Source organism: Ovis aries, chromosome 1 (assembly GCF_016772045.2).
Source record: "Ovis aries strain OAR_USU_Benz2616 breed Rambouillet chromosome 1, ARS-UI_Ramb_v3.0, whole genome shotgun sequence".
NCBI lineage: Eukaryota > Metazoa > Chordata > Mammalia > Artiodactyla > Bovidae > Ovis > Ovis aries.
The window spans coordinates 35,065,184-35,089,518 of NC_056054.1; the positions used below are offsets into that span (position 1 = coordinate 35,065,184).

At 45.1% G+C, this 24,335-nt stretch overlaps 1 protein-coding gene and 1 long non-coding RNA gene across 2 annotated transcripts in view; one reads left to right on the forward strand and one right to left on the reverse strand.

The window, feature by feature from the left end:
- LOC132659220 (uncharacterized) overlaps positions 1 to 24,335 on the forward strand; it is a 59,023-nt gene that overhangs the window by 27,571 nt on the left and 7,117 nt on the right. The window contains exons 2-3 of the long non-coding RNA XR_009599362.1: positions 7,582 to 7,730; positions 10,980 to 11,101. This is a non-coding gene — a long non-coding RNA (uncharacterized LOC132659220). The remainder of the gene's footprint in view (positions 1 to 7,581; positions 7,731 to 10,979; positions 11,102 to 24,335) is intronic.
- C1H1orf87 (chromosome 1 C1orf87 homolog) overlaps positions 1,571 to 24,335 on the reverse strand; it is a 109,176-nt gene continuing 86,411 nt past the window's right edge. The window contains exon 12 of the mRNA XM_042248834.2: positions 1,571 to 2,835. Within this exon, the coding sequence (XP_042104768.1) occupies positions 2,807 to 2,835 (29 nt within the window). The 3' untranslated portion in view covers positions 1,571 to 2,806. The remainder of the gene's footprint in view (positions 2,836 to 24,335) is intronic.

A 24,335-nucleotide genomic window follows, 5' to 3' on the forward strand; every position in this document is an offset into this window, starting at 1 on the left:
TTATTCTTCTTCCTTTTCCTTGTTACTTCTCTGTCTCTCTCCTCTTTTTTTTTTTTGGTCTTGCCACCCATACTTTACTCGTTTCCCTTCTTGGTTCCAACTGGCACCTCCCCCACCCCCCCAACACACACACAAATAAGTGATAGGACCCTCCTAGCAGAGGATAGCTGCTGGGGTTCTAGGAGAGACCAGAATCCCAGGGAGGAGAGATGCAGGGAGGGGACCCAGCTACAACAGGGCAGCTGGTGGCTGGCGCTCACTCCAGAGGTCTTCTCAGGCAGAGGTCATGACCTCCGGCAGAGCCAGAGGGTGCCCTGGTTCTGTTCATCGCCTCTGGCTTCATGGCCAAGGACAGTGTGTGTGATTCCAGGGACAGTGATAACACCAAAGGATGAAGCTGTGGGGCTGGTGCACTGGGGGGACCAGAGCATGCAGATGGCTAAAGCAGCAGGTTAGTCATCTTTCTGACGGGCTTGCGCCTCTCCCAGCTGCTCTGTCCAAAGTTGTCACTCAGTGGTTCACACTATGTTCATAAAGGTTTGAAATCACTGAAGAGTTTTAATCAGAAAGAGCTGATGTTCTTTAACATTCAGTTCAGTTCAGTTCAGTCACTCAGTCGTGTCCGACTCTTCGTGACCCCATGAATCACAGCACGCCAGGCCTCCCTGTCCATCTCCCGGAGTTCACTCAAACTCACATTGTATGACAGATAAGACAACTGTAATTGCTGTTTGATTTCTGCACATAAGCAAAAAAAAAAAAAAAATCTTTAATTTTTTTTTTTTTTTTTAAATTCTCAGCTTTTTGGAGACTGACCTGTTACTGTGAAGGAAGAAAAAAAATCATGGCATCAACACTTTATCTACTGAGTACCTTTGATGCTCTACAAAGATTTGATGATAGTTCTTGTTCCATGGAAATGTGTTCTGTATAAGCCCAGCAATCTTGGGGCCCAGTTCTTCCGTAGTCTGCTAGTTGGCTGAAATGGATCAGATCTAGGGATGACCCTATGTTCCAGCTCTTGATTATGAGAGTGAAAGGAACCTCTGACACCACCCTGCCCAGAGGATGAGAGGCGACTTGCCCAACAACCCCCAAGTGAATTTTTGGTAGAGAAAAGAATGGTTGCTTGCTTTACTGGACAAACCCTCGCCAATAATATTTTCACAAAGCTGGAAAGTGGGACCAGCAGTGAATATTTTGGCAGCCCTGAGAGCCAACTCAAGGGGCCCTCTGACCTCAGGTTGATCTCGGCGCGGCAGCAGTGAGAGAGGTGGCGTGAAGTGAGATCTTAATTCCCTGCCCAGGAATGGAACCTGGATAGCCTGGATGAAAACCAGGAATCCGAGTCACTAGATCAGCAAGGGTTAGGGGCTAGCAGCTATTTTCCCCTGGATCTTTGCCCCCAGAGAAATATGCATTTATTATGGAGGCAGAAACTGCAAATTCAGGTACAAAATTTGTTATTAGAGAGAGAGCACAGCAACGAATGGAAGAACACACAGAGAAACAGTTTGTTTAGATGAGATAGAAGCAAGGCAGAGGTGCACGCCTTGGGGGGTGGGGGGGTGGGCATCCTTCCTGGTGAGGAGGAGTGCAGTAAAGAAGAGGTTAAGTCTTTTCTATAGCTCAGTTCTTCTGGGTCTTTGTCTACCTTTAGCCAATGATCTGGTTTCTTTTTCCACACCTGACCTACCCTGGGACACTCCCCTGGGTATGTACACATCCTTCAGCCAAAATGGATATCGAAATGAAGGCTTCTGGGAGGAACAAACTCACTATGGCCTGGCATTATCCCTTGACTTTTGACCCACAGGAGCCTTTCTGCACATGTATAGTGTCTCCCTTGTCCCAAAAGAGGAGGGAGTGGAGATCCCTTAATCCTTTACTCAAATAGAGCTTTGCCCCTCTTTGTCCTTGCCCTGACTCTTATCTTGACTATTGTCCTGACTATTACCTTGATGTGTTTCAAGAGATAGACACTGGATATTTACCCTGTTTCTATTGTTACTTCCATTTCAGAGGGCAAACAGGAGGCTGATTGTAAATGCCTGAACTAGAGGCATTTAGTCTGTCTCTTGTCTCAAGAAGTGCTAACAGTTTTAAGGATCCAGCCGGAAGCCCACTTCTTCGTGTTGCATGAAATGTAATCGGAGGCTAGTTGTAAATGTCTAACCTGGAGCTCACCTATATCCTACATCAAGATATGTCCTCGTTATCCTCCAGTTACTGCCTTGGATCTATCCTTCTTTGTCCCCAGACCCCTTACTCTGTCACCTTCCTGGCCCTCTAGGCCCTCGAGGGCAAAGGTGGGAGGTTCTCTCCACTTCAGATGCTTGTGCCCAGGTGTGGCTTCATGCCCTTCTCCTTGTGTCTTTAGCAAAGCTGAAAGAACACTGGGAGTGGGGGCTCGAATGAGATATTACTAAAGGTGAAGGTGTGGGGACACCCCTGCCTCTTTCCTGATAGACTGGCATCATCAGAGGAGCCAGGCTTGCCTGCAGGGTCACCCCCCCAACCAAGCCAGTGTGCACGCTCAGCCATGTCTGACTGTGACCCTGTGAAACGTGGTGTGCCAGGCTTCTCTATCCACGGGGTTTTCCATGGGATGTTTTCCTCTATCCATGGAATGAGTTGCTGTTTCCTCCTCCAGGGGATCTTCCCCACGGAGGGACTGATCTCCTGCATCTGCTGCCTAGTACGCAGATTCTTTACCCGCTGAACCATCAGGGAAAACCCAGGGTTATCCCCCATCTCACAACACGTGGTGGAACAATCAAGCCAGAGATGCAGACTTACAGCAGCTTCAGGTGAGGGCTGGATGGGCTTCATTTTCTAAAAAAAAAAAAAAAAAAAAAAAAAGGAGAGAGATGATCACCTTTCTCCTCAGGTGGATCTTCCACGCCGCTCCTGCGTTTGTGTCCTGCAAACGTCTCTTCCTTAACACAAGAGGGCGCTGGAGCCCACGGTTCCGTACTCTAGGTTGGAGACAATCCAGGGAAAGGCAGAAAAGCCTTCTTGAGAGTGTTCCAGGGGGTGACACTACGCACTGTCGGCTGGAGGTTCAGGTACTGTGCATGTACCGCGAGATGCAGTGACTTGCAGCGCTGGGAGGGACAGCGGAAACCTCACCCAGGCATCCAAGAGCAAGGGCTCTGGGCACTCCTCTGAGAGAGGCTTTGGCTGTCTTGGAGGGTATCCTGCAGAAAGTGACTGTATGTAAATCAGGCTTAGGACCTTTTAGTTGAGAGAAAGGAAGATTGGTGGTGGGGGTGGGGAATGGGAGCTGGCTCTGCATTCCTAAAAAGCTTATGTTTGGAAGCGAGACCAGGCTTATTTTCTGTGGCTCTAGCCACAGAACTGGGACTTACGAATAATCTTTATCAAGCAACAGATTTCAGCTCAACATCTGAAGAATTTTGTCCATGTGGAAGGCAGCATGGTTTAATCAGGTAGAGAGTGGCTGGAGAGGAAGTCTGAGTTCACCTTCTGACCTGCCATGACCAGTTCTCTGACTTGTCACCTAACCTCCCTTAGCCTCAGTTCTCTTGTCTGTAAATTGGGTTTCATGTTGTCTACCTTACAGGCTGGTTGTGGTGAGTCAATAATTTGAATAAAAGTGCACAGCACTTTTTTAAAGAGAGGCTTCCCTGGTGAAGAGAGGCTTTTTTGGGGGGGGGCAGGGAGGAAAGGCTCAGCAGTAAAGACTCTGCCTGCGATGCAGGAGATGCCAGAGACACTGGTTCGATCCCTGGGTTGGGAACCCCTGGAGCAGGGCATGGCAACTCACTCCAGTGTTCTTGCTGGAGAATCCCATGGACAGTGGAGCTTGGCAGGCTCTGGGGTTGCAAAGAGTAGGGCATGACTGAAGCTTCTGAGCACACAGCACAATTGAAAAAAAAAGATCATAGTAGCTAAGCTTGAATTCTTATTCTGTGAAAGTCACTGTACCAACTCCCAAGCATTGTCTTTTAGCCCACAAACAACCCTATGCTGTAAGCAGTCCTACTTGGATTTTACAAAAGAGGCAGGTGGGTTCAGAGAGGGTAAGAGATTTGCCCAAGGTCTCAAGCCTGTGAACTTGCATGTTGAAATCCTAAGCTGGGTCTTTCTGTAGCACAGTGCTCCTGCCAGGACACCATGCTGCCTGCCTGTGTCAGTGTGGGGTCTTCACCCAGAGGGCCCCTGGGTCTGGGAGCTCTTGGTGGGTTTATCTATCACACACAATGATGCAGGGGCACATATGTTGTTCTGGCAAAGGCAAAGCACATTTTCCAGTGTCGGTTGAAGCAGTGGATGAATAATACAGGGAGAGGGATCAACAGAAGGGGCGAGAGCAGGCCAGAGCCGCATCAATTCCCCTGCCTCCAACAGGGGCAGCAGAAGGTGCAGCTGGCGGGGCCTCAGAGTGGAGCCGCCAGCCCAACCATCCCACCGCTGGGTTTTGCACAGCTTTCCTTCTCCATTCTTTCTCGTTTTTGACACTTGTGATTATTACCAATCCTGGTGGCGCTGACGCACGGGAGTGCAATGGTTACCATGGCATGCTTAATAGCGAGAGCAGATGTTTGGCAGGCTAGCTCCTTGCATTCTAAATACACGAGGCGAAAGTCGGTGGAGGGCGTAATTGATTTGCTGACTGCGATGGGAAGCCTGCCCGTGCTCGCGCTGGGCCCGGGTGCCTTCCCACCTCCTCTCTTACACAGCACGCGGCCTCATCCTGAGCTGACCTCTCGTGGGCCCCTCTGGCCTCACGTGTTACCAATTCCCACCTGCTCTCCTCGCTTCTGCTCAACACCTGTAGCCTCTCAAACAGGCTAGGATCTGTCTCCTGCCCGGGTCTCAGCAGCTGGTGCCTCCATCTAGACTCCCAAGTCATCGTGTGGGCAACGCCCAGCCCTGCCTCAGCGCTAGGCTTGGCCCTCACTCTCCAGCACGTCCTCCTGAAGGCTGAGTTGGCAGGGTCACCCTGTGCCTACCCTATCCTAGGACCACTGCTGTGCCTTAATTGCTTGTTTAATTGTTTATCTTCCCAATAGAAGGCAAGGGTTTTGACTGCAGGCACCGTGATGTTGACAGGAGTAATTTTGACTATATATAAAAATCTCATGAAATAAAATTTCTATCCTTTACCACTAGTATCCCGTTTCTTGCAAGACCAGCTCACAATTGGTCATGACAGCAAGTGCCCATGTCCTTCTTCTAAGCAGGATTATTAGTATTATCTGCATATGAGATACACTTTCCTGCCTCTGAACCTGTTTGCAGCATTGTTTCCATCTAGGAATCTGATTTTTTACTTAGTCATCTTGCCCCTCAATCAAGACGGCTTTCAACTGCCATGTAATCTTCTCTGATTTACCACTTTCCTAAGAAAATATGATCACTTCTCATCCACAGACCACCTTCCCCATCACCCCGCTTCCACTGCATTCTTCACCCCACAGCATTCTGTTTGTGTTTCTTTTGGTACCCTTGACTTTCCAAAATGGACTCAACTGCAGTGGAGAGCCCAGACTTTGGTCTCAGGCCCAAGTTCACGTCCTGAGTCTGTCATTTTCTTGTAATGCATAACTTTGGACATATTAAATGACCTCCCAGTGGCATGCCACCCCCTTTATTGGAATGGGTATAATCATACCCACTCCACTGGGGAGCCATGAAGATTGAATGAAATACTGAAGAGGAAATTTGTAGCTCAGTGCATGAAGACAGTAAGAGGTCACTGAATGGTTGCTTTTATTAAGCTACTGTTTACATATTTGGCTGATGCCCCGGAGGAGACTATGCTCTTATTATGGTCAAGTGCCATGACAGCTGCCATCTAAAATGGTTTGATGTAGACTGTTGGCAAAAGTGAACATTAGTGAAGGGTGGGTGAGTGGAGGTACACTTGCCCACCCTGCTGAGCTCCACTTTCTGGGTCTGTAAATTGTGGTTACAAGACAATCAAGGGCATTATATGCATGAGTTGCTTTTAAACTGTAAGCTCCAAAACATCCGAGGTCAACTTAAAAGGGCTAGGATGTGAGGAAATGCAGAGAGCAAAGGCGCATAATTTCTGCTTCGCTTGAAGACACTGAGGCTGAGGCTGGTTTGCTCTGGTGACACACATGATTTCTCTTCACCTCACCCACAAATTCTGAACCAGGTAAAGGAAGAGGCAGAGAAGAGAGTGTGTGTGTGTGTGTGTGTGCGCAGGGAAGAGAGTGCTCTGTGTGTATGTGTGTGTGTGTGCAGGGAAGAGAGTGCTGTGTGTGTGTGCAGGGAAGAGAGTGCTGTGTGTGTGTGTGTGTGCAGGGAAGAGAGTGCTGTGTGTGTGTGTGTGCAGGGAAGAGAGTGCTGTGTGTGTGTGTCTGTGCACGTGCAGGGAAGAGAGTGGTGTGTGTGTGTGTGTGTGTGCATGTGCAGGGAAGAGAGTGGTGTGTGTGTGTGTGCAGGGAAGAGAGTGCTGTGTGTGTGTGTGCAGGGAAGAGAGTGCTGTGTGTGTGTGTGTGCAGGGAAGAGAGTGCTGTGTGTGTGTGTGTGTGTGCGCGTGCAGGGAAGAGAGTGGTGTATGTGTGTGTTGGGGAGGGAAATGGAGGACAGAGGATTTCCGTGTGTGTGTGTGCGTGCACATGTGTGTGTTGGTGAGGTAGAGAGTGCTCTGTGTGTGTGTGTGTTGGGGAGGGACATGAAGGATGGAGAGAGGGTTTTCCAGAGACAGAACCTCAGAGAATTTGCCTGGGGAAGAAAGAGATACTTTGGTTTGATTTTATTTTCTAATCATCACAACTAAGAGTAAAGAAACATGAGGTGATTGTGACCAAGATCTTAAATTTGTGAAGAAGAAAAAGAAAGCTTTTACCAAAATGGTTTGATGTAGACTGTTGGCGAAAGTGGACATTAGTGAAGGTCACTGAGCTGAGCTCCAGCTGCGTGGTAGCATTGAGGCGTCTTGTCATTTCAGTTACACCAATGAGTTCATAGCCTTTCCCCCCATCTTCATGAACATTCTGTGATTTTTTTTAAAGACCTTATTTCAAAAGAGCTATAGCTGTGGCTCATATTTCTCAAATTGTGAAGTGGATATATATATATATATATATATATAGCATGTTTTCAACAGTTGCAAATTCCACTTCACTGGGAAAGTTACCGGAAGTGCATAATCTTTCCCCACCAATTCAATGCTCCCTTGATTCTAATGCTTATGAACTAGAACTCAGGTATTTTCTAGCATGGAATAGGCTGGCGTTAGCTTGTTCTCACTCTCTTGCTTCAGCTGTGTGTGAGAGCTGAGTCTCTGGGTTATTGCCTCTCTATACTTCAAAGACTTCTCTGGCCCCCAGCATCGGATGACAAATCCACACAGTTCTCAGGTCTGGAGAGCTAGATTTTAAATCTGGATTTGTCAGTAATTTGTGACACTGAGAATACATTTCCTCCATTCTGGGACTCAAGCTTCTCACCTGGGAAACACCAGGATTAGACACCATCATTTTCTGTGTCTATTCAGGTGATCATATGGTTTTTCTTTGGTCTGTTGATAAGGTGAACTGCATTGATTGGTTTTTGATTATTCAATCTTGCATCTTTAAGGAACATCCTGGTGGCTCAGATGGTAAAGAATCTGCCTGCAGTGCAGGAGACCTGGCTTTGATCCCTGGGTCAGGAAGATTCCCTGGAGAAGGAAATGGCTACCCACTCCAGTATTCTTGCCTGGAGAATTTCACAGACAAAGGAACCTGGTGAGCTACAGTCCTTGGGGTTGCAAAGAGTCAGACACAACTGAGTGATTACCACTTAACACACTTTCACTTGGTACTTAACTTTTCATGTATTGTTGGATTTGACTGGCCAGTATTTTGTTAAGTATTTTTGAGTCCATGCTCAAGAGAGAGATGGATCCACAAATTTCTTTGCTTGCAAAGTCTTTGGTTTTGGTATCCGAGTATCCCAAATGAACTGGATGATGTTCCCTCTTCTATATTTTAGAAGAGTTTGTGTAGAATTGATATTATTTATTTCTTAAGTGTTTGGTAGAATTTTCCAGTAGAATCCATCATTTGAAAGGATTTTCATATTCTGGGCAGCTCCAGGATAATTAAGGGTACTCCCTGAAGAAGGTTTAGAGGGGTGTCCCAACTCAGGCCCATGAGAGGAATAGGGGAATCCCTTTCTCCAAACTGCACATGGACGGTTCCTTTCCCTGGTCACTTCTGGTGTTATCTCACCAACTTGCAGGCCAATTTCCCCAAAATTACTTGGAGCCTTTGGGAGACAGTACGAATAGCAGTAGATAAAGCTCAGACCCTTGGCTCTGGTACTGACTGGTCATGCAGTCTTGCAACCACATTCCTGAACCTCTCAGAGCCTTGGGTCCTGCGTTTATAATTAGGCAAGGTAAATTTTAGCTCCCAAGACTGTTATGAAGATTGAAGGAAATAATACTAAACCTTTCTGGCATAGTAGGCTTTTGTGAGCACTAGCCTTCTTCCCAGGAAATGGGAATACTCTGTCCTATTTCACTCAGGCCGTGGGACCTATCTGGGTATAAAGCCTGTTTGCTCACCTCTGAATCTGGGATAGAGTCTTTCTGAAGGGAGTCAGAAATGCAAAGACAGAGCACATTTTTTTTTTTTTTTTTTTTGCCATCTGTTCAACAAGACAAATGAGTTTATGTTGAAAACAGTCACATTACAAAGTGATTGCTGGATGGGAACAATTTGTTATAATGCTCCAATTCTGCTGCTGCTTTCCCACTGGAGAGAGTGCCCTCTTCAGTTACCAAGGCTCCTGAGCATCGCTTCCTAATGGAAACTGGAGAACAGGCAGCTATTCACATTCTAACTAGAGCCTAGAAAGATGGTTCCTTTTGATGGAAAAAAAAATCATGAGTCAGCTGTTTAGGAAAGTGCCTCACTGATGATATTAGTATATAGAAGCATTTTCATCAGTCTGGGAAGCGCGTTTTCAAGATTGGCAGGGCAGAGAGGACAGAATATTAATGAAGCTGTCAGAGATGATAGTGCTGTTTCAGTTCTGGGCAGCAGAGGGAGCTCTTGTCTCCTAGTCCTGAAAGATTTGGCAGCGATGGCACCCCACTCCAGTACTCTGCCTGGAAAATCCATAGACGGAGGAGCCTGGTTGGCTGCAGTCCATGGGGTCGCTAAGAGTCGGACACGACTGAGCGACTTCACTTTCACTTTTCACTTGCATGTATTGGAGAAGGCAATGGCAACCCACTCCAGTGTTCTTGCCTGGAGAATCCCAGGGACGGGGAAGCCTGGCGGGCTGCCGTCTATGGGGTCGCACAGAGTCGGACACGACTGACGTGACTTAGCAGCAGCAGCAATAGCAGGACCCCCTTGATGGGCTTCTCTGGTAGCTCAGACGATCAATGATCTGCCTGCAATGCAGGAACCTTAGTTCCATCCGTGGGTTGGGAGTTTGGGGAAAGTTTGGCCTCTTCTCGGTGGCCGTTGTAGAGTTCCCTGAGTTACTTAGTCTATCGCTCTTAGACTTCACTAGGAGCAATCAGACGGGCAAAGGATGGTCATTTACAATATTATCTAACATTCTGCATGAAACTTGTTATGAGCCAAACACTGTTCTAAGTACTTGATGTGTATTAACTCAGTAAGTCCTCACAACAGCAGTATAGGGTAGTCAACAATATTAATATGCCCATTTTGGAGATGAGGAGGCTGAGGCAGTGTGAAGTTAAGTGACTTTTCTAAAGTCGCACAGTTGATCTGTCCTCTTAACCGTTAATAACAACTCGCATTTGCACTGTTGATGCCACTGAATCTGACAAACAGTTCTATGTGGTAAGCGCATTCTATTATAATACATCATTTTACTAGCGGAGAATGCGGGGCGGGGGGAGAGAAAGAAAGAGGGAGAAGAGAGAGAATGAATGAGCGAAGATGGATTTTGAAAATTTTAGACCTAAAGTGTTCAAAAGATACTTTAAGTGCTAATGGCTAGGCTTTATATGGTTGACCAATTACAGAGAAAATGTTGGAGCAGAAGTCAGTCTCAAGTCCAAGTCCAGTGCTTTGTACTACTATTCTATTTCCTGCCCATCTCTACTTTCTGGACCAGGCTTTCTCGGGGTGATGGTCAAGAGATACAGGAGCCTAGTCTCTGAGCTGGAGAAGGAAATGGCAACCCACTCCAGTGTTCTTGCCTGGAGAATCCCAGGGATGGGGGAGCCTGGTGGGCTGCCGTCTATGGGGTCGCACAGAGTCAGACATGACTGAAGCGACTTAGCAGCAGCAGAAGCAGCAGCAGTCTCTGAGCTACAGGTGCCCTGGGCTGCACTAACCTCTCCCCTACTTGAGCTTCTCAGTCACTGGATCTGGAAACATGGGGTGCAATTTGAACTCTCTTGCTTGGTAGCTTGACGACATTGACCTTGGGTCTCTCTCATCAGTCTGGGGAAGTACGCTTTTAGGAGGCAAGACTGAAGGACAGGATAAACAGAAATATCATTTTCACCACTAGATGAGAGAGGAAGATGGCAAGTCCTTGCCCCTCTGAGGTTTGCTTTCAATAAAACAGATAGTTGGACCACACAGTGGTGCATTTTAGGGTCAAAGATCTCTTTTAAGGCTGACCTTCCATGAAAGCACATGCTTAGATAAAGCTTCAGCTCTATTATTAGATCTTTATTGGATAACAGGAGACCTCAACTCAGAGGAATGTCTCCACTGCAAGAATCTCAACTTCAGCACTACTGACTTTGTGTGTTGAATGATTTCTTGTTGTGGGCGGCTGCCCTGTGCATTGTAGGATGTTTAGCAGAATCCCTGGCCTCTGCTCACTAGATGCTCACTGGTAGCATCACGAACTCCCTGAGTTGTAACAACCAAGCTACAACCCCTAATGTTGGGAACAGTCACATTGTGGTAGACCAGGAGGACAGATGCTTTGGGTTGTTGATGATGATGGTAATAAATAACATTTATTTTTTTCTTTTTACTATGTCCAAGGTCCTGTTCTACCCGGTCATGTGTATTCTCATCCCATCTTCACAACTATGCTGAGTTTGGTAGTAACCCCACTTTACAGAAGAGTAAACTGAAGTACAGAGAGATTAAACAAACTGATCAAGGTAAGCTTGTAAGCAGGGAGCTGAGACTGTATACTTCAGTGTTTATATTATCTGCTTCCCTCAAGGTAGTTTAGATAGCAAGATTCAACGTGCAGGCCATAGTCTGATGTCTTTCCATAGTCTGTGATGAAGGAAATCGACTGTATCACCAAGCACACCATTTTGCTCCCAATATTTTTCTGTAGACAGAGTGTTTCAATGAAGAAAGCATTGCATAGATTTATACACTGGCACAAACTCCTCATCTTGTCGCAGGCAAGCATTTTGTTGCAAGCAGACATAGAAATGGAAATGGCATCTAATATTTGCTCAGAACTTTTCAGTATTCATGCCTGGAGAATTCCAAGGACAGAGGAGTCTGGTGAGCTGTAGTCCATGGGATTGCAAAGAGTCAGGCACGACTGAGTGACTAATACTTTCACTTTTCTTTCACTTTCCCATTGACAAATTGTGCTCCCATCTACATTCTTACATGCTCCCTATAGATATGCTGTCCAGATGCTGTGGGGTTACTGAAGAGGCAGTATAAGATAGACCGTCACTGTCCAGTTGAAGAGATCAAGGCTCAGGCAATTAAGTGATTTGTCCTTAAGAAAAAAAGCTGGGGATCCAAAATAAGTCCAAGTTTTCTAACTTACAGCCTACTGTTCTTTCTAAGACAGGACTATATTCTGATCATATCAAAAAGTGGCTCTCTCCTTCTGTACAGTTGCATGTCATTTTAAGGACTCGAAAATGAGTTACCTTTACTTTATAGGATGCTCTTCTATTAGAACATGACCTGGTTATTGAAAGAAAAGTGAAAGTGAAGTCGCTCAGTCGTGTCCGACTCTTTGCGACCCCATGGACTGTAGCCTACCAGGCTCCTCAGTCCGTGGAATTTTCCAGGCAAGAGTACTGGAATGGGTTGCCATTTCCTTCTCCAGGGGATCTTCCCAACCCAGGGATTGAACCCAGGTCTCCCGCACTGCAGGCAGACGCTTTACTGTCTGAGCCCCCAGAAGGCCTGGTATTGAAAGAAACAGAAGCACAGTTCTTTGATCAACATATACATTCTTTGGTCCATTCAAAAAGCACAGTGCTCTTTTGAACCTCTGGTGTTATAGAGAAAGCCTGAGTTTTGGAATCAGTTCTAGCTCCCTTAATTACAAATTATGTGATTTTAGGCAAGCTTTTAAGGCCATTTGATCCTCCATTCCCTCATCTATCAGATGGTCATAATCACATCAACCCATTGGGTTGTTATAATGGTCAGATTACCTGTATATGGTGTGTGTAGTATCTAGAAGAATGTCAAGTATATGATGGGAGCTAAGTCAGTGTGACTTTTCTCTCCTTTCTCCTGTCTAGCATATACTTTTTGATCCACTTCCAGATCTCTAAAGCTTTCTTTTAACATAGTAACTAATAACAGTGGAAACTAATCTTTGTCACTAATGTACAATCCATCTGGGAGAAAGACATTTCTTCTTAAATCAGGACTAATCAAAGGGGCCTGAAGACCCAGATCCATCCTACTATGAGCTTGTAGGAACAGATGGAAAATGAGCTGTGCAGATGGGAAAACTCCATTTTCCAACAGGAATTATTTATTTGTGAAGTTGGAACCACTTGGAATGAATATTTCGAATCAGGATGATGAAATAGTGTAAGATTCAAAACAGGGCCATGAAATTAACTAATGCACTGCGACGACGTACAGCATCACTGTGAGGCAGGGAGTAGGAATAATAATGGGGCTTTTAAAAAATGGTCCAAACACATAAATTATTTACTTGTGTGTGCATCAGTGTCAATGACTCCCTGAAGCTGTTCTGCTGATAGCATTATCCCTCATGCCCTTCCCAAGAAAGGCTGTTCTCATTGCAAGGTCCTTTGTTTTTGCGATCAGGTCATTATAGAACATGAACGTTATAAATACATAGCTGCCATTTGATGAGACCTGTGTAGTGTTAGGCACTGTATGTCATGTGCTTTTCATACCAAATATCTAGCCCTTTTGATGGTCCTGCAAGCTAGGGACTTAAAAACTTTGCAGATGAAGAAACTGAAATTTAATGATGTTAAGTGACATGACATGACCCAAGTCACTCAATAATATGGAAGAGGTCTTTTCTGCTTCTGTTCTTATGTGTTGGAGCTTTCCTCCAAATGACCCCCTGAGGAAGCAAAACACTCACCTGGTCTCATCATACCCTGTACCCTCTGTCTGGAGTCTTAGCTGGGCACCAAGGGTCTTCAGGATCTGATCCTACCGTCTCCAGCTTTGCCTCCTTCACTTTCACTGGGGCATGATGCTTCAAGTGTATGTAACCAGTTTCCAGTTCCAAGAACAGAGGGTACATATCTCAAGTGTGTGTGTGTGTGTGTGTGTGTGTGTGTGCTTGTGCGTGCTCAGTCACTCAGTTGTGTCTGACTCTTTTGCAACATTATGGACTATAGCTTGCCCAGCTCTTCTGTCCATGGGATTATCTCGGCAACAATGCTGGAGTGGGTTGCCATTTTAAGGTCTTTGCTCATTTTATTTGGCCTACCTGAGAAAACTCCTCCTTGCCACCCAAGTGTCCCACTTCTGTCCATATTTTGGCAATTGCTTCTCCTCTGCCAGGACCTGGCTCACTTACAAATGTTCTCAGAGGCCCTTCCTGATGACAGTGACACTCCTATCACTGGGCTGAGCTGAATGTCCCTCTTTTGTGGTGGGGGACTCCTGGCTTTCCTTTCACCCAGCACTTAAACACTCCACTGTACTTACAGTTCTAATGTCTGCACTGACACATAATGAATCCTGCCTTACTCATCACTGTATGCCTGGTACCCAGCACTGCTCAAGTATGGTGGGGTGTTTGTTGAACTGATGAGTAAATAAATGAATGGATGGATGGATGGATAAGAATGGGAAAACTGAAAGTGAAAGTCGCTCAGTCATGTCCGACTCTTTGCGACCCCATGGACTATATGGTCCATAGAATTCTCTAGCCCAGAATACTGGAGTGGGTAGCCTTTCCCTTCTCCAGGGGATCTTCCCAACCCAGGGATCAAACCCAGGTCTTCCGCATTGCAGGTGGATTCTTTACCAGCTGAGCCACCAGGGAAGCCCAAGAATAGTGGAGTGGGTAGCCTATCCCTTCTCCAGTGGATCTTCCCAACCCAGGAATTGAACCGGGGTCTCCTGCATTGCAGGCGGATTCTTTACCAACTGAGATATGGGGGAGAAAGAAATATCCCTGCTAATTCATCCATATAGTATGTCTGTGGTATTCATAATGGCCTTGGATCAACAAATAATTAAGTTATCCATAAAGGAATAAGTCACCAGTGCCTCATTTTCCTTCAGAGGGGGCTGAAGAAAATCACAGTATCACCTAAGTGCTATTCTCTGAGTGGGAAGGATTGAGCTGGGAGACAGGTAGATGAGGGTAGATGTACATTTCCTGACCTGCTAAGCGCCAGGAAGAGACGCTCCCAACAGACCAATTTCAGACAAAAGTGAGTATCAGAAGGAAGGAAACCCAAGTTAGTCAGTGGCATCTGGGCATCTCTCAGATGCTTCATCACCCAACTGTTCTGTCACTCATAGAATAGGGAGGAACCATTCATCTTTCCCTTTACTGACAGGTTTCTATCCTTCTTGAAAGCTTCTGGAGGACAGAAAAAATACCTACGTTATAGAGCAGTCTGCTTCGCTTTCCACCAGTTCTGATTGTTAGTGTGTCTGTTCTCTCAAGTTGAACCAAAATCTCTTTAATAACTTTAATTTCTCATCCCACTCTTGGAACTGAAAGGAAACAATACTTCTCCAACCTGTCTTTCTGTTTCTTTGCTCTCTCTCCCACAAGCTGAGTGTGTAGGTAGGTGGTGCCATGGTTAAGTAGGGAGTAGGAAGTATCCTTAACCAAGGTCAGCCCTGGTGGAAGTATTCTCAGCTTGAGATGGCTTATTTGGGATGGACTGTATCCTCAGAGGTGTATACATATGGAGGTTAAAAGTGGAGGATGTAAGTCGGGGTTTGAGTTTTGGCAAGTTTTACACAGTGAAGGACATATGATTTTGATCTTACAGGATAAAAAGGCACTCAGCAGTTTAAAGTAGGGACTTCCCTGGTGGTCTAGTAGTTAAGACTCTGCCTTCCAATGCAGGTGGTGAGGGTTCAATCCTTGGACAGGGAACTAAGATCCTGCATGTCTGGCAGCTAAAGAAAACCAAAACATAAAACAGACAATTTTGTAACAAATTCAATGAAGACCTAAAAAAGAATTAAAAGAAAGTTTGAAAAGGATATTGCAGGAGTAGAAAACTGTATATGCAGAGGCAAGAAATCACTAACATGCATAGTGGTTTTGGGAATGAATGGTTTAGCAGTGAATGGTTCATGTTGCTGAAACAAGGACGGGGAACGAGTGGTAAATGAGACAGGAGAGATAGGCAGTGGTGAGACAGGAATGCAGTGAAATGTTTATTTCTAGCAATATTCTAGCCAAGCTATAGTTGGTCTTATTTGGTAGGTAATCAACAGGTTTATGGTTAGTATGCAGTTTTGTGACCATTTTTTGTGTATTATTTATTTGATAGCCTTTATCAGCCAGACTGTGTTCAGGGCCCTGAAACATTGGCAGTGCAATGTCTCGGATATAATATGTGGTTTATATGTATTTTCTGAATACATGTAGCAGCTAGACCTTTACTTAGAACAGAATTTCTTGGTGTCTTGCATAGAACACTAGTTCTAAGGAATCTTAAAATATTAATTGAAAATAAAAAGTTCTTTGGTCAAATGAGTTTAGATTAAATAAAGGTGAGATAATTTGTCTTGTTTTGTTTTGCTTCAATTGCCTGTGCAGTAGGCATTTAGACTCACCAAGGGGGAAGAGAGAGAGTCTAGGGTACTTCTTGAACTTGAACACAGAATTCCTGTTTGGAGGGGCACTGCTTGGTCTTAGTGTTCCAGGAAACATATAGTCTGATAAACTAGACACAGACCGATAGGTATCAGAAAGCAAGTACAGAAGAAGAATATTAATTTTTTTTTTTTATTCCTGAAGTGTAGTGGATTACATTATCTTGTTAGTTTCAGGTGTACAGCAAAGTGATTCACACACACACACACACACACACACACATATACACACACATATATTTCAGATTATTTTCCATTATAGGTTTTTATGAAATATTGAATATAGTTCCCTGTGTAATATAGTAAATCCTTGTTGCTTATCTATTATATGGATAGTAGTTTGTGTCTGTTTAATCCCGGACTCCTAATTTATCCCTCCCCCCCCCCAATCCTTTCCCTTTTGGTAACCATTAGTTTGTTTTCTATGTACGTCCGTTTCTGTTTCGGACATAGATTTATTTGTATTTTTTTAAGATTTCACGTACGAATGACATCATATAACGTTGTCTTTTTCCTGTCTGCCTTACTTCATTTAGTATGATATCTTTAGGTCCACCCTTTTTCCTGTAAATGGAAAGATTTCATACATTTTTATGACTGAGTAGTATTCCATCTTTTTTCCCCCACAAAAAAGCCCTCTTGTTTATTTGATTAAGCAAAAAAGAAAATAAGCTGCAGAGGAACTATTTTAAAGTCATAAAGAGACCAACTTTATTTCAGGCTGCAGTAGCTGATACCGTGTCCCCTTACTACCTTGCCTAGCCTCCTCTGCGAACCACAGTGATATGTTCAGAAGTCTGTTAGCTAATACAGGGGTTCTTAGATACTTTTTCATTGGTTCTTTACCTGTTCATTGACTGTCACACCTGAGGCCTGGAATATCATTTAAAATTTACAAGTCAAAATCCAGAAGTGGGGAGGTCATCTTAAATCAATAGCCTGTTGATGGACGCTTGGGTGGTTTCCATATCTTGACTATTGTAGACAGCACTGCAATGAACTTTGGAGGGCATGTATCTTTTTGAATTAGAATTTTCACCTTTTGGGGGATATGAGCCCAGGAGTGGAATTGCTGGATCATGTAGTAACTCTATTTTTATTTTTTTAAGGACCCCCCAGTACTATTTTTCTGTAGTGGCTGAATCAATTTACATCCCTACCAACAGTATAGGAGGCGACCCTTTTCTCTATACCCTCTCCAGCATTTATTATTTTAGACATTTTGATGATGACCATTCTGACCAGTGTGAGGTGATACCTCACTGTGATTTTGATTAAGAAGTAGAATGGTTTTAATCATTAAGAGCATATGGTGGAAGGACAAACTGGAGAAGGCCAGCTGTTTCTTAAAATACTTTGCTGGGAAGGATCATATATGACATCAGTGCACATTCCGTGAGGTCATGCCTCAATGCCAGGCATGCTGGGAAATGTAATCTCTGCTGGACAGCTACTTTTTTTTTTTTTTTTAAACCTTCAAATCCCCATTACAGAAGAGGGAGTAAAATTTTGGGTGGACAGCTAACTGTCTCCACCACAGTGTCTGAGAAAAGACTCCATGAGTGATTTAGAGAAACCTGAGCCTGAATGTACAGCTTTACACGCAGAGTTCCAGGACTACTGATGGGATCATGTCCCCTTTTCTTTGACTGTCAAAGGCGTTGTTGTTGTTCAGTCACTCAGTTGTGTCCGACTCTTTGCGAGCCCATGGACTGCAGCATGCCAGGTTTCTCTGTCCTTCACCATCTCCCAGAGTTTGCTCAAATAAAGGCGTATCAGCAAGCTTGCCCAAGTTTTGCCTTGATAACAGACAACCCTCAATTTGTAGTGGCTGAATTCCTTTCCCTCTTCCTCTCTTCTTCCCCTCTTCTCCTCCCTGCTTCCTTTACCCTCCTGCTCCACTCCCTCTTCTTCCCCTTCTTTTCCTTCCTCTTTCTGCTCCTCTTCTTCCTCCTCCTCTTCCTTTGGCCCCAAGGGAGGGTAGAAAAGGGATTGCAAGGGTAACCAATTTTAGAAGAACAAATTGGAGTTGTCTGGAGAGAAAAATATGACAAGTAGTGAGATCCACATCTCTGAAGGTATTCAGACACAGGGAGGCTGAAGGAAATCCATCTCGCTTTATAAGCATGCTGAGAAATAGCTCTGCTGCTTGGAATCTCTCAGGGATTCGTCTATTGATCAATATTTTGGAATTCTTGTGAGACAGAACCTCACGGAACTGTCAAAGATTGTATAGGAGAGCGGGATTGGTATAAGGCGCCAATTGCTCTCCACCAGATAAGTCTTTGTCGGAGCTCAATCTGCTTGTGAATTTGTCTGGAATCCATTCCCAGCAGCACCATCTGTTCGTGATTGTCCTACCATCTGACCATGTACCCTCTGTCAAGCCCCCTCCCCTGGGCACTCCCACCACCAGTTAGAGCCCACCCATTGTTCGACCTGGATAGACTGAGTCTGAGGGGAGACCTGTCAGCACAGAGCGGGAGGAGGAAGGAGACCTTCCAACGCGCTGGTGCTCAGGGCCAGAATGTGTCTGGGGAGGATCCACCATGACTGCACACAGAACTTGGGGGAGAACGTGTGGCTGAGCCAGAGCCATATTGTGCCCCAGGCAGGCTGATGGCTCCACAAATAATATTGATGCCTTTTGTTTGGAAACTCTTTGTAGAGGCTTCCCATGTCCCAATGAGCTATGCTAAATGCTGGGCCTCCCTCAAGCCGCTCTGCCTTTTACACAGCCCCCTGGCCAACTGTGCAGGCAGATGAGGGGCCTTGAATGCTAATGAGGGGAACGGCTGGCATTCCAGAGGCACTGGCTTGGGAACCCTCCCCCTCCCCCCAACCTTTGTTGCTAAGGAACCTTGGAAATGGAGTTGAAAGGCTCTTAGGAGAGGGAGGTGGGGAGGAAACGGGGAGCAGAAAGGCAAACGGTTTTTTTTCGAGTCACACAGTTCTCCAGTCAGCTCCAATGCTGTCCAGTTTGTGGTCTCAATTAGAATATCAAACCCTGTTATTGTTTCTCTTAATGATCTTCGGAAATTCCTCTGAAGAGTCAGTGGGCACTTAGCAAACTCTGTGGATGGCATGATCTGCCCAGTCTTACTTCTGCTTGTGTGAACCTGTCACACCTGGAGTCCTGAAAACACCCTTTATTCCTGTCCCCAGAAGGTGGTGATGAGCTGGGGGAACTAGAAGAGGACAAAAGGCTGCTGGGTTTGCCAGATGCTCATGTGGAGGTGCCATTCCATCCTGAGTAGCTCAGTGGTAAAGAATCTGCCAATGCAGGAGATGTGGGTTTGATCCCTGGGTCAAGAAGATCCCCTGGAGAAGTATATGGCAACCCACTCCAGTATTCTTGCCTGGAGAATCTCATGGAGAGAGGAGCCTGGTGGGCTACAGTCCATGAGGTTGTAAAAAGCTCAACATGAATGAGTGACTGAGCGTGCATCCATGGCATTCTACAGATATGTTCCAGGTGCCTGCTCTGTGCTGGAGACGAAGACCAGGAAGACCTTGGCTCTGGCTTGGCATGTCTGCTGGACTTTCTGGGGAGCCAGGCCACTCACACTGAAGAGTTCTGTGGGTTATTTGCTCTGTGACCTGTAGGGGCACTGTTGGCCTTGAAGTTATGTTTTGCATTCTGGTCCTGACTCAGTCACTCCCTAGCTTTTAGTCTTTAGGTAGGTCCTCAGTGTCTCATCTGTACAATAGGCATAGGGATGTCAACCTGGTTGGGTTACAATGAGGAGTAAGGACAGGCAAGAGAACGAAGAATAGAAAGTTGGAGGATATGGTCTGTCTCCTCTGGGACCACACTATCAGTGAGCCAAATGTTCACTTATCAGGTGTCGGTATTTGGAAAGGGCACATTGTGGCATGGCCCATTGAATGGGGTAAAAGGGAACACTGTTTAAGAATAAAATAGAAAGCTGGTCCCCCCTTATCAAGCACATCTGTGTGCCAAGTAGGCAATGTGCACACACTATCCAATTCAATATGAACGGGGGCCTAGTGGATTGCTGAAGGTCACACATCCGGGAAAGAGTCTGCCCAGACTGTGAGATCCAGGCTCTGTTATGTCTTCAGTGCTCCTTCCATGTGTAGAGGCTGTGGTTTTTGGACAGTCAGGGCAGGTGCAGTTGACACCAAGTCTCTCTGGGGTATCCTGGAGGTAAACCTGTCCACCGCACACAGACACCCAGAAAGATCCTGCTAGAGAAAGTGGTCAGGATCACAGACACCAGACTCCCTCTGCACGTGTGCCGTTTCTTCAGTCGTGTCCAACTCTTTGCGACCCCACAGACTATATAGTCTGCCAGGCTCCTCTGTCCATGGGACTTCCCAGGCAAGAATACTGGAGCGGGTTGCGATGCCCTCTTCCAGGGATCAGACTGGTGTCTCTTATTTCTCCTGTATTGGCAGGTGGGTTCTTTACCACTAGTGCCACTTGGGAAGCCCAGATTCCCTCTCAATGTTTATTAGAAGTTCACAATGACACAGTCATTGTATGTATGAAATACCTCTGATCTGAAAGAGAAAAGAAGAGAGAAGGGTAACAGATTTTCTGTAAGCAAACTATGGAGAAGTCCTAGCATAGAGGTCATTAAAAATATTCCAAAGCATAATGACCTCATGGCATTTTGCTGTTTGTGTCCTGTGTGGTTTGCTCCACAGCCTGGCCTCATTTAACCTCTGCTGTCACTTTGTCACCTGGATATCTAAGCTGTTTCTGTGACTTAGGTTGAATTTCTGTTTTCTAATGCTTACTCAGAGAAAATCTAATGAGTATTCACTTTTGCAAGTGCCAGTCTTGTAAGTATCACCCCCTGACACACACACATCACACATACCCAGGGGCAGAGCAGTGGAGAGTTCCAGTCAGGAAATGACCCAAGAGCAACTGGCACTGGGCTCTAGAGGGCAGATGTATCTTCAGATTTGTTTGCGATGTAACGGTAGCCTTACTGCTCTGTATCATTTCACACAGACTGTTGTTCAAACTTCCTGAGGGTCAGCAGCTAAGGGGAGAGACTTAAGAAAGTTCCACCTCCACTATATGTCCAAATGGTATGGCTTTCAGCATTTAAACAACTTCCCCCCAAAGTACAATTATTGCCATTTTACACATGAAGGAAGTGAAGCTCAGGGAGATTTTAGCATTTGCCAGGACCGCCACCTACTAAGTGCTGGAGCGGGATTTGGCTGTTTTGTTTTGTTTTGTTTTTGTTTTTTTTTTCAAGGTAGCCTTTTAGTTTATTTATTTGGCTGCACCGGGTCTTAGCTGTAGCACGTAGCATCTTCCATCTTTGCTGTGGCATACAGGATCTTTAGTTGTGGCATGAGAATTCTTAGTTGCAGTGTGTGAGATCTAGTTCCCTGACCAGGGATTGAACCTGGCCCCCTGTGTTAAGAGTGCAGAGTCTTAGCCAATGAACCATTAGGGAAATCCTCTTGGCTGGTTTTAAAGTTTATTCTTTTTTTTTTCTCTCTCCTGAAGGGTGGGTAGTGGTGGTTAGGAGGTGCCTGTGGATCCAGATCTGGCCGTGGCTACCCCGCTTCTAGAAGCACTCACCCGGCCACTGCTGCAGGGGATGCACGACCTGTGTCACACGGCTGTGGGGGCGCTCTCAGGCTTCATTCTATGTTAGTGGAGTCCCCTCCAGCTGTGTGCGTTGGGTGCTGAGGCTGTTTGTCGGGTGTTGGACAACATGTTGGATGCAGAGAACTGGGCAAGGTGAAACCATCGCCCTTCAGGACCTTATGACTAAGTCTAACAACTCCAGCTTCATGTATAGGGCCTCCCTTCACCCTAAAGACCTCTCCAGGCCCGTTTCCCACAGAGATGTAGGATATACCAGGGCATTCTTATAAGCACAGGAGTTTTCATCAAAAATTTGTTCAGTTCAGTTCATTCTGGACTTTTGAGAATCTACATTAAAGCAAGTGGCAAGGCCTAGTGGTATATCTGGTATAGGCAGAAATTCCTTTTATCTTTACTTTTAAAAATCATTTATTTTTAATTGGAGAATAATTGATTTACAATATTGTGTTGGTTTCTGTCATACATCAACATGAATTAGCCATAGGTATACATACGTCTCCCTCCCTCCTGAACTTCCCTCCCACCTTCCTTTTATCTTTATATATATTTTACTTACAGGCATTACCAGGGCATTCTAAAGTATCATGTGCCCAGTGTTTTCCAGAAGATCCCATCCCTCCAGTCAGTTATCCATGGGTACAACTCAATAGCTTTCTTCTGCTTCACTTCTCTGAGCCTGTTTCCTAATCTGTAAAATGGAGCCATGAAACTTTCCACATCTAGTTGTCACAGTTGGATGAAACAAAATATGTCAAGTTCTTGGCAAACAGTAGTTGCCCAATGCATAATGAATGTCTGATCTAATATTCTAATTTTCCTCATTTGGCACTTTGGTAACATGTGAAAGCCATGCTTGTCTGCTTTCTTCTTTGCTCTTAAAGGAGAAAAGGAAAGATATACCCATCTGAATGCAGAGTTCCAAAGAGTAGCAAGGAGAGATAAGTAAGCCTTCCTCAGTGATCAGTGCAAAGAAAGAGAGGAAAACAACAGAATGGGAAAGACTAGAGATCTCTTCAAGAAAATTAGAGATACCAAGGGAACATTTCATACAGAGATGAGAAAAATAAAGGACAGAAATGCTATGGACCTAACAGAAGCAGAAGATATTAAAAAAAAGATGGCAAGAATACACAGAAGAACTATATAAAAAAGATCTTCATGACCCAGATAACCATGATGGTGTGATCACTCACTTAGAGCCAGACATCCTAGAATGTGAAGACAAGTGGCCTTTAGGAAGCATCACTATGAACAAAGCTAGTGGAGGTGATGGAATTCTAGTTGTGCTATTTCAAATCCTCAAAGATGATGCTGTGAAACTGCTGAACTCAATATGCCAGGAAATCTGGAAAACTCAGCAGTGGCCACAGGGCTGGAAAAGGTGAGTTTTCATTCCAATCCCTAAGAAAGGCAATGCCAAAGAATGTTCAAACTATTGTACAATTGCACTCATCTCACATGCTAGCAAACTAATGCTCAAAATCCTCCAAGCCAGGCTTCAACAGTATGTGAACTGTGAACTTCCAGATGTTCAAGCTGGATTTTAAAAGGTAGAGGAACCAGAGATCAAATTGCCAGCATCTGTTGGATAATTCAAAAAACAAGAGAGTTCCAGAAAAAACATCTACTTCTGCTTTATTGACTATGCCAAAGCCTTTGACTGTGTGGACACAACAAATTGTGGAAAATTCTTAAAGAGATGGGAATACCAGGTCACCTGACTTGCCTCCTGAGAAATCTGTATGCAGGTCAGGAAGCAACAGTTAGAACTGGACATGGAACAACAGACTGGTTCCAAATAGGAAAAGGAGTACGTCAAGGCTGTATATTGTCACCCTGCTTATTTAACTTATGTGCAGAGTACATCATGAGAAATGCTGGGCTGGAAGAAGCACAAGCTGGAATCAAGATTGCCAGGAGAAATATCAATAATCTTAGATACGCAGATGACATTATCCTTAAGGCAGAAAGCGAAGAAGAACTAAAGAGTCTCTTGATGAAAGTGAAAGAGGAGAGTGAAAATGTTGGCTTAATGCTCAACATTCACAAAACTAAGACCATGGCATCTGGTCCCATCACTTCATGGCAAATAGATGGGGAAACAATGGAAACAGTGAGAGACTTTATTTTGGGGGGCTCCAAAATCACTACAGATGGTAACTGCAGCTGTGAAATTAAGAGATACTTGCTCCTTGGGAGAAAAGCTATGACCAACTTAGACAGCATGTTAAAAAGCAGAGACATTACTTTACCAACAAAGGTCTGTCTAGTCAAAGCTATGGTTTTTCCAGTAGTCTTGTATGGATATGAGAGTTGGATTATAAAGAAAGCCGAGCACTGAAGAATCGATGCTTTTGAACTGTGGTGTTGGAGAAGACTCTCGAGAGTCCTTGGACTGCAAGGAGATCCAACCAATCCATCCTACAGGAAATCAGTCCTGAATGAATATTCATTGGAAGAACTGATGCTGAAGCTGAAACTCCAATACTCTGGCCAACTGATGGGAAGAACCAACTCATTGGTAAAGACCCTGATGCTGGGAAAGATTGAAGGCGGAAGGAGAAAGGGACGAGAGAGAATGAGATGTTTGGATGGCATCACCGATGCGATGGACATTGGTAGGCTCCAGGAGTTGGTGATGGACAGGGAAGGCTGGCGTGCTGCAGTCCATGGAGGCACAAAGAGTTGAATGTGACTGAGCGACTGAACTGAACTGAACTTGTCCTAAAAGGCAG